This window comes from Helianthus annuus, chromosome 15 (genome assembly GCF_002127325.2).
Source record: "Helianthus annuus cultivar XRQ/B chromosome 15, HanXRQr2.0-SUNRISE, whole genome shotgun sequence".
Taxonomy (NCBI): domain Eukaryota; kingdom Viridiplantae; phylum Streptophyta; class Magnoliopsida; order Asterales; family Asteraceae; genus Helianthus; species Helianthus annuus.
Genome location: NC_035447.2, coordinates 81631613 through 81649568, shown reverse-complemented (window position 1 = coordinate 81649568; position 17956 = coordinate 81631613). Strand labels below are relative to the sequence as shown.

At 34.9% G+C, this 17956-nt stretch overlaps 1 protein-coding gene and 1 long non-coding RNA gene across 2 annotated transcripts; one reads left to right on the top strand and one right to left on the bottom strand.

The window, feature by feature from the left end:
• Window positions 1–3: 3 nt before the first annotated feature.
• Window positions 4–8531, bottom strand: LOC110911919 (probable acyl-activating enzyme 1, peroxisomal). The gene is made up of 2 exons (XM_022156570.2): window positions 8142–8531; window positions 4–1629 (listed from the first exon to the last, which is right to left on the bottom strand). The coding sequence occupies exons 1-2, from the start codon at window positions 8337–8339 to the stop codon at window positions 193–195; spliced, it is 1635 nt and encodes a 544-aa protein (XP_022012262.1). The 5' UTR covers window positions 8340–8531; the 3' UTR covers window positions 4–192.
• A 6374-nt stretch (window positions 8532–14905) lies between these two features.
• LOC110911918 lies at window positions 14906–17715 on the top strand. Its single transcript, XR_002577462.2, has 2 exons — window positions 14906–15632; window positions 17326–17715. It is a non-coding gene; the product is annotated as an uncharacterized LOC110911918 (long non-coding RNA).
• Window positions 17716–17956: the final 241 nt, after the last annotated feature.

Here is a 17956-nt window from a genome sequence, read left to right as displayed (position 1 = left end):
TGATCCAAGATTTGACAACTGAGGCATAAGTGGGCCCAATATAAAATGGACCCGTGATTATATGTAAAAAAGACGGAATGGGAATAATAAGTGTCTATGCTTAACTTTTTTATATAATAACATACAAATATCAAAGGCAATGTTGCATGTAGGAGCATATATAAACTACAAAGCTCGTTTCAATATTTACGGTCATTTAGTGCTCTCAATGGCCTTGGCATTTTCCCTAAGAACAAATTTTTGAACCTTACCGATTGAATTCACGGGTAAATTCCCGAAACTAACGTTCGATGGGATCATGCTCCGAGGCAACGAATTATCTTTGCAAAACTTGATGATGTCGTTACTTGTTAAACAACCCCCATCTTTCAACGTAACGAAAGCATATGGAGTTTCACCAACTAGGTTGTCAGGTTTTCCAACAACCGCAACATCCTTTACAAAAGGATGACCTCTTATGACTCGTTCAATATCCATCGTGCTCACAATCTGCCCGTTTATGATAATGCAATCTAACAAACGATCCTTCATCACTATATCTCCATCAGGGTTTCTAACCCCAATGTCCCCTGTCCTATACCACCCGCCTTTAAACGCTGTTTGTGTCCTTTCCAAATTTTTAAAGTAACCTAACATTACCACATTACCCTTAAACACCACTTCGCCGATTGTCTTCCCGTCCCATGGTACACTAGTCATGGTCTTAGGGTCTTTCACATCAACATCTTCCATTAAAATGTTGTGAATTCCTTCGCGACGACTTATCTTTATATTCTCATTGTTACATTTTTCTTCTTCGTCACTCGTTCTCATAGATCTATCCATCACGGGCCCGAGAGCTTCTGTCATCCCATAGCCATGGTGTACATCAAACCCTAATTTCTCAACATTCAATATAACTTCCAACGGCGGCAAAGGCCCCGCGACAATTACATTTACCTTAGTTTGAATCACCCCTTGTTCCTTAGTTTCACAACTTGCAATCTTTTCTAAAATCGTCGGGGGACCACACAAGTGTGTTACCTTATGAATCACAATCGAGTTGAAGATCCCCTCCGCCGTTACATCTCTAAGGCAAATATTGGTGCCACCTAATGCAGCCACTGCCCATGGGAAACACCACCCGTTGCAACGAAACATATCAACCGTCCACAAGAAAACCGGCATTTTCTTCATGTCGTATCTAAAGATAACTGCTAACGAGTTTAAATACGCTGCTCTGTGGCTATACACAACCCCCTTAGACTTTCCAGTTGAGCCTGAAGTGAAATTTATCGAAATTGGATCGTTTTCATCATTAGGATGTATGATTTTGAAATCGGGTTTTCCCAATGAAACAAGATCCTCATAGTCGAATGTGTTCGATGGCACGCTGGTGCAATTCTTGCCACCGATCAAAACCAGCTGCAATGGAGCTGGTGTTTCTGGAGATAGTAGCTTGAATGCTTGAATAACAATATGGATGTATTGGTGGTCTACAAAGATGATCGTGGGTTCGAGTTCTTGTAGAGTGGTTGCTAATGCTGGTGGATCAAGGCTTGTGTTGAGTGAAGAAAGGATCGCACCAGCCATTGGAACCCCAAATTGAAGCTCGTAATGAGCAGGCGTGTTTGGGGCAATAGTTGCAACCTGCGTACGTGTTTATTTTTAGGAGTAATAACAAATAAAACGTTATTAAAAAGTAGAGAGCTGATATCCAAAGTTTTAAGTGAATTTTTTAAAGGTTCATAACAAGGGTTTTCATAATAACATTTAGATCCTTATATGAATTCATTTGGTTTAATATGTAGGTTTTAAGGGTATTTTAGGTTTAAATGTTGTATTTAAAAATGACACTTGTTAGTTTGAGAGTCATGGGTTTTTAAAAATCAACAAAACTACCGTTTATAATAGTGTAAAGTTGAGATGCAGATGTATAGATAAAATCGAACACGCCCTGTTTTGTGTCAAAGATATTGATTTTAACTTATACACACTTTAAATTGTATAATCAAGACATGATTTGTTTAACTCATTTATATAAACGGGTCAAATAGGTTACGATCACGTGAAAAGAGTTATAATTAAATTGTAAGTTATTAATCAGGTTGGTAGATCAATAAGTTTAATTGAATGAGTTAAACATATCAACCATAAAATAGAAAATAGTTTGATTATTTAAATAAATTAAAACCAACATGACTTGTTTATTAAACGATTATGTACGAAAATTTGAAAATGGTTTATTTGTTATTAGTTTCGTGTTGGAGAAAAAGGAAATTTAAAATTTGACAATCCATGTGTGATTAGAAGAAATGAAATTCTAAAAAATGGAAGAAAACTTAACATAGATTGTTTAATGTCTCAAAAATTGATAATGCATGAACCATGAGAATATATATTTACTTTCATAATACGTACGACAATAGGATTTCATATGTGTCATCATCACGTCTATTCTCTAATGACTATTTCCGAAGGATACAAGCCAGGTCATAATGGGGACCTATACACTATATTTCCAATAAAATGATGTAGAACAACTCTTAATTAGGGTAGAAGGGGTGTTTCTCAAATAGGGAGTGATAAAACTTTTTTAACCAATAATACCATGTTATGTTAACTTTTCTATTTACTCGCCAATTTGCACTCAAACACTAGTGGTGCTCAAACATATAAAGAGTGGTAAGTATATATATATAAATAAATATATATATATATATATATATATAGGGAGCCGCTAGAATGAAAACCACCCCGAGTTGTAAGAACCGCGAGAACCACACCATCCGGGTCGCCGTTTACCATGATTTTTTTTACAACTAGATGTGTAAATTATAAACACATCCGTAAAAAAAAGATTTAAACGCCCCCCCCCCCCCCCGAGGGGGTAGTTTTTTACACCACAAGTTTGGTGAAAAAAAGAAAAAAGAAAAAATAATAAAAACACCAAACTTGTGGTGTAAAAAACTACCCCCTCGTGGGGGGGGGGGCGTTTAAATTTTTTTTTACGGATGTGTTTATAATTTACACATCTAGTTGTAAAAAAATCGTGGTAAACGGCGATCCGGATGGTGTGATTCTCGCGGTTCTTACAACTCGGGGTGGTTTTCATTCTAGCAGCCCCCTATATATATATATATATATATATATATATATATATATATATATATATATTTATATTTTAAATTGTGATTGGTTGAAAAATGGTGAGGCCCACCATTAACCCTCTCTCCCTCCTCTATCTCTTCTCTTCCCTTTTCGGTGAGTATTCACCGTTTGGGGGAGTCACAGAACACCGATTAGGGGGTCGCAGCCCAATGCCGCTTGGTAAAATGGGGTCACCAAAGGTGCCCCTTCCACCCTTAACAAGTGGTCCGCAATCATATGGATGCACAAAATTTAATAGATCAAGTACCAATAAGCTCTTGAGCCAATTTAGTGCCATGATTTTATGATGGTGACACATGGTTTAATTTGCTCCTTAATAGTTACTAGTTTTTTTTTTTTTTTTTTGACGTCGCGCGTTTCGGTGAAATTGAACAAATAATAGTGTAAAACAAACATGATTTGTTTAGAAAGTCAAACTGTTAGAACGGTTTAGTTTATTATCGTACCATTTTATAATACCAAATAAATACTTTATTTTGAGTACAACTTCATTTTTAACAAAACTTATAACAGAATGTCAGGGAAAATCAAGCACAACTACGTACTTAAGTTTTTAGAAAAAAGTTATAAACGTAAATTATTAGAGAAATATCCAATTAATCGATAAATTAAAATATGTTCTAAACAAAGAAAAGGGAATTATTAAAAAATGAGAAAAGAAATATATGGTTTTAAAAAGGTAAAAAAAATATTAAAAATATGGTATTAAAAGTAAATATAATAATAACCTCTTATAATATATTAAATAAAAAAATAATAAAAAGCTATTTATTATTATAAAAATAAAGTTACTATTAATCGTCCTTTATTAACAATATATATCGACTTAGGATGAGGTTAAACCAAAAATCAGTTATGCATATTAAAAAACCTACATTTCATAATAAACAAACTAGTTACTTTCTTTGTAATATAATTTTTAAAATATAATTATAAACTGAGATAAGTACGTAATTTAGATACTAAACTTCGACAAACTTCAAGGTGATGTCTTCCTTACACCATGTACTCATACCTAAGGTACAAGATGCATATGAACAATAAAAGAACTTAAAAGAGAAAGATAACAACTATATATAAGGTTGTTTAGTGTTGCGTTCAAAGACAGATTTACTTTGATAAAAAAAATTATGTTATATTTAAGAGTGTGAGATGGGTTAGGACAAAGATCCGAATGATGTTCAATTTTGAGTGTGTAAGACGAGTTAGGATCAAGTTTAAACAATGCTCAATTAAGCAAACTAGTTGATTTTCCACCCGCGCGTTGCGGCGGGGACTCAATGACTACAAAAGGCGTGTCAGCAACGGCAAGCAGATAACGAATATCAAAACATAAATAAAAATGACGTGGTAAGGATAGTCATTCCATCCTAAAAAAAACTATTTTAAATAACCTAATATATAATAATAAACCCACACGTCCTACACGTTGAAAATTCGGTTGTTTTCAGTTCAGTTATTACGGTGCTAACACGCTAAAATACGGATGAGCTCGGTACCTGTAACGGCACCGAAAGTACCGATCCGGAAAATCATCGAAATTAGGTATCGGCACCGAAAATGCCCGGTACAATACGGTATGGTATTTGAAGGTAAAAATCAATAAATACAGGTATGGTGCTAGACCGGTGTCGAACCGAAAGTAACGATTCTGAAAACGCCAAAAGGTGGGTATCAAATTGGTATCGAAAATGATTTGTTATAGTAAATTTGGTACCGATACGATACCGGTTTAATTACAGGATTTGATACGATTTGCTCATCAATATTCTAAATATCCAAGTTTATTTTACATGCTATAATTAATTCATTACAGAAAACGACAACAAAAAAAGCAAAATAAGTTGTTGTGTATATAAAACCTCATTCAAACGAAATACAGTTTACTTACTGTGTGTATGAAAAGTAATCTAAACGGTGCAATTACTTACATGTTGTGTTGCTACAGGATTTTGTGAACTCGGTAACAACTGTTACCGAAAATACCGTTACCGAAATCCTCAAAAGTGGGAACCGGTACCGAATATATCTAGTACGGTATGATTCGGTACCAGTCGGTACTGATACGGCACCGGTATTTGAGGGTAAAAACCGGTGAATACTGGTGCCGAACCGGTACCGAAAATACACCGGTTTGGTAAAGTTGGTACCGGTACCGGAGGGTAAAAACCGGTGAATACCAGTTCCGAACCGATACCGAAAATACACCGGTTTGATAAATTTGGTACCGGTACCGATACCGATACCATTTGCTCATCTATTCATTCTTATTGATGTTACTGTTCATTTCGTTGAAATTTTAGTTTGGTAAAGTTGGTACCGGTACCGGAGGGTAAAAACCGGTGAATACCAGTGTCGAACCGATACCAAAAATACACCGGTTTGATAAATTTGATACCGATACCGATACCCGATATCATTTGCTCATCTATTCATTCTTATTGATGTCATTGTTCAATTCGTTGAAATTTTAATATATAGGTAATAAAGTCTTTAGTTTGCATACACGTAATACATGACGATTCAATATAAATTAATCATTTTTCTTTTTTAGTTTATTTTTAAAATAAGATATAATTTTTATAGTTGTTTCACTCTTCTATACCGAAAATGAAAAGAAAAACTAGATTAGTTGTTCGTTATACGTACGTCGTACTATGTAGATTGGGGAAGGTTCAAATGAAAATACTAGTTATCACGAAAACTCAAAAATTAACTAAAAAAGCCTAAAAAAACATACCAATTTTTTTTCATACCAATTTTCGCTATTTAAATTATATAAAAAAACTTTTTTTCAAAAAAAAAAAAAATTTGTAGTGCACATGTGTAATAGTACACATGTGTAATAGTACACATGTGAATTATTACATATGTGCACTACAAAAAAAAATTTTAAAAAAAGTTTTTTTATATATATAAATTAGCGATTTTTAATAAAAAAATTTAAAAATTAAAATTGGTGGGTTTTTTAGGCTTTTCTTAGTTAGTTTTCGAGTTTTCGCAATAAAAATGGTTTTTATTTTAACCTTTTGTTATGTAGATTATATTAAATAAGTTTGTGTATGTAAACATATAATAAAATATATAACTAATTTATTTGATGGTTGATCATGTGTATAATCTACACATTTATATGTAAAATATAAAGAATTTAAATAATAGAAACTATAAATTAAAAAAATACACAATTTCTATTTTATTTTAACAATATGAAGGGATGCGGTTAGAATTAAGAACGTATAGCACACTACTACAACCGATAAATAAATTTACAAAATTGAATAAAATGATATCTAAATGTGTTATGTTATCTGCCTCGTAATTCGACTCAAAACATCCAAATAATAAGAAAAGGTAAAACAATATAGTAAATAAAAAAAGTAAAAAAAAGGTAAACAATATAAAACTCGGTCGGTTTCGGTGCGCTCGTTATAGCAAAGAAAAAAAAGTTGAAAAAATATGTTCAAAAGAGTATCGGCGCGTTCTTAAAAAAAACCTTCGCCACACTCGGTATAACAAAGAAAAAGAAAAGTTAAAAAAATATGTCTAAGGCGGTATTAACGTGTTCGTTAACAGAACTATTTAGGGGTAGAAAATAATTTGGTTAAAGTAAAAGAAAAAAATACAATAATTAGACTATATGGATTACAAATAAAAAAGTTTGCATTAAATGACGAAATAGATTAAATGATAAAAGAACATGATTTATTTTCTTATAACTTATATAGAGATAATTTAGTTTGGCTCCCACTATTCCCACATCTCTAAGGGTCTGTTTGGTATAGGGTAATGGAATGGACGAGAGAATGCAATGGATCATTATCATTCCATGTCTTGTTAGGTTACCATGTGAGAATGAAATGAATTGTGTATTGTTTCGTAGACAAGAAAAAAGAAGGTATAAAATCAGCGGTGAGTGGTGGTGGTCGGTAGTAGTGATTGTGGGTGGTTATAAGTGGGTGGCGGTGGTGGAGGCGGCCGTCGGTGGTAGTTGGTGGCGGCGGCGGTGGTTGGTGGTGGCGGTGGTTGTGACGGCAACGGTAGTGGTGGGTGGTGGTAGCGGTGGGTGGTGGCGGCGATGGCGTCGGTGGTGGGTGGTGGCGGAGGCGGCGACGACGAGTGGCGGTGGAGGCGGCGACGACGGGGAGTGGTGACGGGGGTTGCAGCGGCGGTCGTCAGTGGTGGTTGGTGGCGGCGGTAGTTGTGGCGAAGACGGTGGTGGTGAGTGGCGGCAGCGATGGTTGGTGGCGGCTGTGGGTGGCAACGGCGGTGGGTGGCGGCGGCGGTGGAGACGGTGATGGGTTGCGGGTGGAGGCGGCGATAGCATCGGTAGTGGGTGGTGGCAAAGGTGGTAGGTTGTGGTGTTCATGAATGGTGCAAGAGGGGATGGAATGAAAAAACACGTGGGGTGGATGGAATGCTTTTAAGGGAATGGAATGTCATGTGGAATGGGTGATTTCATTCCATTGACCAACCAAACACCATTTTCTTCATTAATTCGTAATATTTCATTTTATTATGTCTCTCATTTTTGCATATCAAACACTACCTAAATCTTATTCACACACCCTTTTTTATTCTATCTATCTATATATTTATATACGTATAGAAGAGGGATGTGTGAATATTAAGTGTAGTAGTTTTATATGTATAGTATTGTGCTTCTAGAAAGGTGTTGACATTTGAGAATGAAGTTTCTTTTCCTTCTTTTTTTCTCCCAGTAGTTTTATATGTATAGTATTATGCTTCTAGAAAGGTGTTGACATTTGACAATGAACTTTTTTTTTTCTATTAAATCTTGGGGCTGACTATATTTTCATTGGTTCTTGTACATCTCCAACTATATAGAATCAAGTATCTACGGAGAGAAAAAAGTATTTTACTTTATGTCTTGCCTTTCTACACCATCTTTACACAATAAGTTGTACAAATCATCTAACATCGAAAATATGTAAACAAAAACGTTATTACATAAAGCTGATTGAACTTACAACTTGTCCGGGATCAACTCCTCTAATGGAGAGAGCTGATGCGAGTTTCACACATCTGTCACGTGTTTCTTTCCATGTATACGTCTTTTCTTCGTAAATAATACATGGGCTTTTTTCATATACGAATGATGCCCTTTCGATAAAGCTAATTGGTGATAATGGCACATAATTTGCGTCACATTGATACAAACCCTCCATTTGAATTACAATTTGTTGGATGTTTTTGGTCTTTTCAAACAATAACTTGCATCATATACATATATATAGGCGCACCAATAACCATGAGGTCACATGCATGATATAATGGGCATGACGTAGACAAAATTCTTTAGTATATATAATTTTAAAAACATAGGTGGGCAACAAATAAATGTTATAATACCTTACGACGTGAACATGGGTTTTAACGATTATGTTTATGTTGACTGCTAGATAACTCATAGGGGTAAGAATAAGAAGAATACAAAATATAGCGTGGCTTATCAAGATATATAATTTACAATATATATTGAGATTAAAAGGTACCTAATTACAATCATCTGAGAGATGTTTATTTAAAAAAGTTATATTAGGTATAAGATCAGTTTTTGAAGATCTTTAAGGTAACAAACGCATGCATATGAGCTAAACAAAGTTAAACTAACCTTATGCCTAAAGTTGACACACATGATCTGCCCATGTATTGTAAGCTAACCAACTTTTAAGTTTCACAAAAGTTGGGCATCTCATATTCAGCAAGTAGAGTTCTTCTTGTCTCCATCATTGGTAGCAATTTGGTGTACGTTTTCTTGATTTCGTCTGTGACTTTGATACCTTTGGGAATCGTGTTTTGTCACTTTCAAATTAAATTATTTCGTTGATATACAAAATCAACAATCGGATAGGATAGATGGTGAACTTCCAAGTTCAAGAAGTTACTATCTGTGTGATTTCGAAGTAAGAATTACGATAAAGAATTTAGACCAGATGTCTTCTACTTATACAGAGTTGAACCATCACAACGTTTTAGTTGGTAATTATACAATTAGGGATATAATCATGGACAGTTACAATAGTAACTGCTCGGTAGTAACTCTGTATGCTACCGAGGTTTAATGTTGTGACTGAAAGTTGCTACCGCATCTAAATGCTATCTAGGTTCATTTCCTATCGCACTACAAAGTTTCTACTTAGTAGTAGAGATTTGCTAATGACCTTTGTAACCCTTAGAACTAGCAACTTGTTACTTATTTCTAGCAACGTTGAGGATCATTTTCCTTTTCAACTTTTCACTAGCCGTTCAAATCTGATATATTTCTAATGAAGCGAGACCAACACCAGGGATGTTGCCCTTAGACCCCGCTTGGTGCGTTGCATCCAAAGCTCCACCAAATGGGCATAGCTCCTTTAGAACCCCTTTGTGACAACTGTGTTCTATAGTCGTGGTTCAATGTAAAACAATGTTGATTATTAATAAAACAATGTGCTTTGGTGTTATTATATGTGTTTTTGTGCTATTATATGTGTATTTGTGTTTGGTGATTTTGCAATTTAATTAGATTCCAATTTCAAGCTCTAAATCGCTTTCTGGAAGGTTGTACGCGCACTGATGCGTAAATATAACCAGTTTAATGCAACAAACACTCCGGAATAGTGAAATAGGCTTAACATACCTTAAATAACCTCCACATAACTTAGAAATAAGTTTTGGATGGTTTGGTGTGTTGAAATCAAGTTTGTTCAATCGTAGGGACTATTTGTGTCAAACTGTGAAACTATACCGATTTGTATAGTAACGAACATTCCGGAACTTGATCATAAGTTAAACATAACCTAAATAACCTTTACATAGCTTAGAAATAGGCTTTGAGGGGTTCGGTATGCTAAAATAAACTTTATTGATCAATAGGGACTAAAAGCGTCAAAAAGTGCACACGTTTGCATTTTCGCGCATATCTTACGTTCTGAATATATCCGGACATCCAAAAATTTATGTAAGCATTAAAATATTTTATTTTAGTGTTTGGCATGATAAAATTCCATTCGTCGCTTAATTTGGATCGTTTTTGCGTTCTTTACAACTTCCGTCGTAATTAAGCGAATAACGCAACCGTACGACCAAACAAACCGACATCCGAGATATTTTTGAGCATGTTTTGAGTTCCCTATACTTTAACTTTATTTTACAGCCTTGAAATGGGGTTAACGGGGCTTAAAAGTGCAAAAAAAATCAAGTTTTACAAGTGCAGGGACCATTTTTTAAATTTCTGACCAGATTCAATGAACCTAGTCCATTTTGAAGTGTTGATGGTTTTAACCCATGGTTTTGCAAAACCATGGGCTGGTATTCAATGAACCTAGTCCATTATGACTCATATTATGGGCTCCCATGGTTTTAGAAAACCATGGGCACACATGTAAGGTCCAGATCAAAGCTCAGTTTTCGATGAACGATCTTAACGGTTCTTGAATTCCTATAAATACCCACCTTCATTTCCTTGCAAACTCACACTTGAATCTGATTTTGGCTCTCTAAGTTGAAGTGTATGCTTCATACCTGAGAGTAAATCGGATCAAGAGCTTGCGGGGACCTTCTGTAAGTATTCTTTCGTTCTTTTCATTCGTTTTTATCGTTAAAGTCAAACTGCGTTTGACTTTCTGCTTTGACCAGTTTATGGTCAATGCAAAGTTCGTTTGAACTTCATAACGTGAGCGTAATCACGATGGTTATAGTCCCTAGTAACTATACCTACTGATTACCACGTTATCTAGGCTTAGTGACGAGTCGTAGTTTCGGCCAAAATGCGCATTTACGCGTATTTTGTAACCAAACTACTCTAGGATATCAAAACCGTTTGTTTTGATATCAAAACCTGTTTTCTAACTTAACTAAACATGTTCTAGCATGTTTAGCTCGTCACTTTTTAGATTAGTGCTTGTGTAGAGTCGTAAGTCAAGCGGACTAAACACCCACTTAGACTTCCGACCACAACCCGTTTGGTCGATCATTAGGATCCGACCAAACATGTTTAGTCACCATAGTAGCATAGAGAATAACCTTCCGAGGTTATACCTTATGGTCACCGAGTTTAAGTAGTTGTATGATAAGTAGTTTATATGCCTTAGGTAAATTACCAAAATACCCTTTTCATACATAATTGGTAATTAAGCATATGTAACCCAAAATTTTGTCATATAACTAATTATGTAACATAATTAAACATGTTTTGGCATATAATACTTGTCATAGGACTAGTTAGACGTCTCAAACGCGTTTTACGCGCACGACGCGTTAAAGTAGCGTAAGCTACCTTAATGGGTCGCGATGGGTTGAAAGCACTTGGGTTAGGTTTCAATTTAGGATGTAGGCTTTGTTAAACCATATCAAATGAGTTCCAACACTCATTTGGTTTACAAGACCTCATTCTATCTGATCGTCCGATTTAGGCGTCTATTGTTTGACTAGTGGTTCGATTACTAGGTGCTACTTGATTCCTTTGATTTGCTTGAGATTGTTGGAAGTTCTATTGATTGTGGATACTTTGCACTTCATGTGAGTACATAGTTCCCCTATTTTCAATTGTTTTGGGGTGATTCATATGTACAAAATGATTTCAAGGTTTAAACAATGGTTTTTCAAAAACAATTAAGATTGTTTATACAAAACTAATAACGATTTCAATAAAGTGAACAAAACTTTTTGGTTGTAGTTACATAACAAATGACATTCATTAATTTTGGCCGAACCGACCAGTATTAGGTTATGGTACCATAGGATCTGACAAATCCCGTTATTTTACAGCACCCATGATTATGTGTGGGGGGTTGTGGGTAACGACTAAATCTGATGTTTGTTAACTTACCCTTTGGTGGTTTGTTAACTCGAGAAGCGAGAAGCGAGGTGGTCTAGTCACAAAGGTTTGAATGTTGTTAGCGAGATGACCATATATAGTTTTCACAAATTAAAACAAGGATGACTTAAACGATTTTAAACGAGTTAACGATTTTTGAAACGATTTGAACAAGTTAAACAAATTGGATAAACGATTGGTTTTTGGTTAGTGATTAGATAATGGGACGGGTGTAATGTGATGAAAGCATGGTGGATACGCCGCTGGTACTTCCTATATATAAGTGTTCTCATCATATTACGTACCGTGGCGTTATTTAGTTCATTTGGGTAAACGATTTTGAAACGACGTCACACAAACGATGTTTTCTAAAAGATATAAACCATACGAGTTTTTAACGAGGTTTTACAAGATATTTTACAAGTTGGTTTTCTACAACAAATGTTTTTGGGTTAAGAAGCATGGCTACGGGATTTTACAAACTATAACCCACTTGATTTGAGTTGGTTAATTATGTTGCAATACACTTTTCAAAACAAGGTTTGTATTTTGACTCTTGTAGTCTAATAAAGTACTGCAACATATAAACGAGCCATGTTTCCAATACACTTATAAAACCTATGTACTCGCCAACATTTCTTTGCTGACTTTGTTTTTACATATGTTTCAGGTGTTGTTGCTTGATGTGATTTCTAGAATGCATGCGTCACATATGATCTGGACAAGGCCTTAGTGACATAATAACAATGATAGTCGATATTTAACTTGTTTGTTTTGTGTCAAGACAATGTAATGTTTAATTTTATCAATAAAACGAAACTATTTTTGTATCCATGGTTGTGAAACAATTATTCTGTTGCAACACTCCCTGACGTTTCCGCCACGGTTTGTTGTCCTACGTGGTCGGGGTGTGACACCCTTCCAATGGGGCTCTACCTGCTTCAACCCCCCAAGTTCATTGGATCCAAAAATTACAACAGTTTTGGACAAGTGTGTACTCTACACCTCCTTACTTGCACCAATGGTTATTATGATTTCTCATTTGGTCTCAAAGTAAATCCGGTTATCCAAAATAACTTAATGACACTAAACTCACCAACATTTTGTTGGTATTATCTCTTAGGCCCTTGCAACTGGGATTTTGACTCTTTAGCGATAGCTAGGGTTTTGGGATATGGAACAATGAAGATTAAGCTCGTGGCTAGTACGATGACGAAATCAATGGCTATTTTGCTAATGATGGGACGATCGATGCACTAGGTGGTAACGGCTAGTGTTGATGTTTCAACATCTATAGTGAGCAACTACTAGACTTAGTGTGAACCTAGCTTTTATTTACCTTAGAAGTTGGATATAAATGATAACCACTAATGAATAAGGCTACTACAGTCCTAAACTTATAAGTTATAGTTCTTAAGATATTCACGTTAAGATATAATCATATTTACAATAATTATAGTAAGTTGTATCAAGATGAAGGAGTAAGACGTAATTTAATATAGATAAATTTAAGTGCAAAATTCTGATTATAACCTTTTTTTATGGTTTGATGCAGAAAGTCTTTTACTTCTGGTTTGGGTCACACGGTTTCAATTAAAAAACCGCAAAACACGATTGAAGGTGGTGTTGGAATTTTCTTGGAAATGACTTGCTTAAATTATTTAATTTATTAATAAATTATATCCTTATCGGGTCGTGGACGGCTATAAAACGCGTTAAATGTTTATGGTGTATCTCCTCTAGGGGTGTTCAAGATCGGATTATCCGGTTTTCGGATATCCGAAAACCGGATATCCGAAAATTTCGGATAGTGAATATTGATATCCGAATCCGTATCCGAAATTTCGGATATCCGATTTTCGGATATCCGAAATTTCGGATACGGATTCGGATATCCAAACGGATATCCGAATTTATAAAAAAAATCAAAAAATTTGTTTCGTGTATAGATTAAAACTAAACTTATATTCGATTTTATAAATTTTCCAACATTTAAAACTAAAAACAATCATAAATTCACACGAATACAATTATTTACTACTTTTTTACTAACTTTTACAATACTTCAAACAAAATATAATGCTCATATACTATATATATTTATAAAAAAATAATTAGTTTTCGGATATCGGATAATCGGATTATCCGAAATTTTTGAAATTCATATCCGAATCCGAATCCGAAAATTCGGATTATCCGATTTTCGGATATCCGAATTTTCGGATATCCGAAATTTCGGATATTTCGGATACGGATTTTCGGATATTTCGGATTCGGTTTCGGATCCGGATTTTTTTGAACACCCCTAATCTCCTCACATCTATGAGTGGTATGTTTATTTTATATATTTGTTAAATAAGGGCTGTTTGACAACTTCTGAATGGTTAAGTGCTAAATCAGTAAGAGGTCCAAACCATTAAGTGCTAAACCAGTAAGATGTTTGAACCATTAAGAAGCAGTATAATGTTTAACCCTTCACCAATTTAGATTAGAGTTCTTAACCATTCAGACTCTGTATAAAACTTAATCATTCAGAGGCAAATGTAATCATTCAGACATCTGCTCACAAAACAAATAGTCTAAACCATTAAGTGCTGAACAAGTAAGATGTCTGAACCATTAAGAGACTCATTAAATTAAAATATAAACAAACATCCCCTAAGTTTTAATAGGGGTTAACATAATGGGAGTTAACATAATGGTCCAAATCGAAGTGGTATATATTAGGAAATCAAGTTTCAGATAAGATAAGAGTAGCAAACAATGGAATCGGTTCAGATAGTGTTTGATAATGTTTACTATCATAGTACTTTTGTGATAAGGTTTATATATCTAGTATTTTATATGTTATCCTTATCTCTTATCTAGATGTTTTGTCCTTTTTATAAGTTTGTTGCGTCTGTCTCTTATTTATTGTTGTAGTTAGTGTTTCATTAAATAACAAAGTTATTGCGACTCTCATCACTTTTTTATATATCCCCATTATTTTTACATGATACAATATATGTTTGTTCATATGTCCTCGTTAATTCTTTTATTACTAAAACGAATTGTATACGTTTTTTTGAGGTGGAAGCACTAGAAGGTTACTCATTCTAAAAATGTTTGAATCATCAAACCGTATTAATTCAAGCACACAATCATCTTCTATAGATTCGAATGTCTTGATCGATGGCTCTATGCTTCAGTCAGTGGCTGATTTACGTTGAGCTAGGGGTTACCGGGAACCTGTTCGATCCGTAATTTATAGTGTTAACGTATATAGAATATTCCGAAGGAACCCCTTAATATTTTATAGAGGAACCCTATAAACAAATGTGTACAGTGGTTCACTGGTTAATGTCTGCATTGCGTAACTTGATGTCGCATGTTCAAGTCTTGTTAAACTTGTTTTTTGCCCTTTTTTGCGTTTTTTTCTTTTTTTTTAAGTGAAAAACAAATCAGGGACTTAGGGTTTAGTTCTTATTCGCCTTTTGCCCCTTTCCTTTTTACTCTCAAACCAAAACACACAGACATCATCTCCACTCACTCATCCACCATTATTACTACCACTCATCCACCTTCTCCACTCTAGTCTCTACAGCCACTCGCCGGAGCAGTCACGCAGCCGGCAACCGGTCGCTGCAACCCCTTCTCCACTCTCCAGCCACCATTATAAACTGTAAGTTATGTAGTTAATGCCTGTAATTGCTATCAGTTTGAATCTAGTTAGGGTTTAATATTCACATTTATAGTGTGACGCAGAGTGTGTGATGAGCTTCAATGAATAGGTAGAAATATGTTAGGTTTTAATTTTACTTTACTTGATGCTGCAGTTAAGTTGTTAGGGTAAACATGGTAGTAATTGTTGTTGGTTTGATCTAGTTAGGGTTTAATATGTTATAAACTTTACCCGACCCGAATCGTCGAACCGTTCCGTATTTTTTATGTTCGGACACTTAAAAAATGAAGCGTTTAGAAAAAAATCATGGATCCACTACTGGCTTCAGTATATCATTACCATATTAGCCTCTTCGATGTCATATCTTGAAATTGTTGCTCATTTAGGTCATTTAGTCTCTCTAACTTTGGAAAGTTATTGAAAACCACTGCATTTGTAACATCTCAAAATTTGTGTACTTCACTTGGGAATATTTTGTGTAGTGAAGAATTCACATTCAAATTGTGTTGCTACAAATTTTATTTAAGCTCATTAATTATCGGACTAAAAGGTGAATAAATGTCAACACCACGGTTAAAAGTGAAAAGATCTGATTTTGGTGGCAAATATTCAACTTCTTATCTCTTGAGGGATCGAGTTAAGTTGTCATTAGACATTCTTAAAGCTTTGGATATGTCTTCTTTGATAGGATAAAACACAAAACTAGAGTATAAGTTTGTTATTACACACTACAAGAAATACAACCATTAATGGCGACACTTTTAGCTAAAGGTCTTGATCTGGGACACGAAAATTTAACATCATCTGGGCCGTTGATTGATATTAGATCAGACGGACAGGGAATAAAAGAACAATGGTCTCTACTTTTTCATTTTAGCGGGCATTTTCCCTCCACCACCTACTTCTCTCTCACCCCGCACCACACACCACTGCAGTGCACCATCACTCTGCCGGAGCACCTCCTTCACTCCACCGTTGCACCGTCGCACCACCATCACTCTGCCGGAGCACCTCCTTCACTCCACACACCATTGCGAAAATTCTTTGTAGTGACAGGATTTTATAAATATTTTATTTTTCTTTGTTTATCTATTTTCCTATTTTCCTTTTTTGTAGGTCTATATATTTTGTATTGTTCTTGTGCTCCATGAGTATGAACATAATAATAATCCCATAATTCTTTAGCCAAAGATTCAACCAAGACCACTAAGGGCATGTTTGGCTAAGCTTTTTGAACAAACTTATTGACTTATTAGTTTTTCAAAAAGTTAATAAAGAGATTTTGTGTTTGGCAAACCTAAAAGGACTTTTCAAAATCACTTTTTGTATAAGAGAAAAAGTCATTTTTGAAAAGTTAAGATGTTGTGACTTTTTGAACCAACTTATTCGCTTATTAGTTTTTAGTCATTTTACATCAATAAGCTAAGCCAAACACTTTTTAAAAAACAACTTATTGTCTTATTGGTTTTTCCCACCCTATAAGTTAATCCAAACACTTTTTTTAAAAAACTCCTTTTTAAAAAGTCATAAGTCAATAAGTCTTTTTCACAAAAAGTTCTTTTTAGGTAAAATAAGCTTAACCAAACATGCCCTAAATAACACCTTAAAAACTATTTCTTCTTCCTTTACGATTAAAAGCTCCACCACAAAACCAATTTATTTATTTTTCTTCTTATGTTGGCGTGAACCCAAGATCCCCTTGTAATTTCGATTGGGCTCTTGATCAAGAATGGCAGGTGACGTCGATCGAAACAAAATGAAAGACTAAGAGGGGTCAGGTGCTGCGATCAACTACGACTCGCCTTACTACCTTCAGCCATCTGATTACCCTAAACAACTACACGTCAATGAATTTCTTACCGATAGCAACCACGCCGATTGGTCACATGAGATGACAAACTTTATATTCGCCAAAAACAAAGTTGAGTTCGTTGACGGAACAATTAAGAAGCCAGAGAAATCATTCAGCGAATACATGCCCTGGATGCATGTTGATGCCATGATAAAGGGATAATTATGTTGCATTTCAGTGGTGCCAATTTTACTTTTATCAAAACGGGTTTTATATATATATATTTATTAATTAGATCTATAATTGATAAAACGCAACGCCAAGAACGAACCGAAAAGGATCATGGTTACAAACATGGAAATACGATATATAAAATAATTAACCTACTGATGAGATTAAATATACCTTAGGGGTTAAAGATTAACCGTTTGAAATGCCAAGATACAATGAACGAGTGTTAGAACACAAACACGGATGGAGCACGAAATCACAATGCCAAAAGGGATTAAACCAAAAAGTGGACGACAACTTT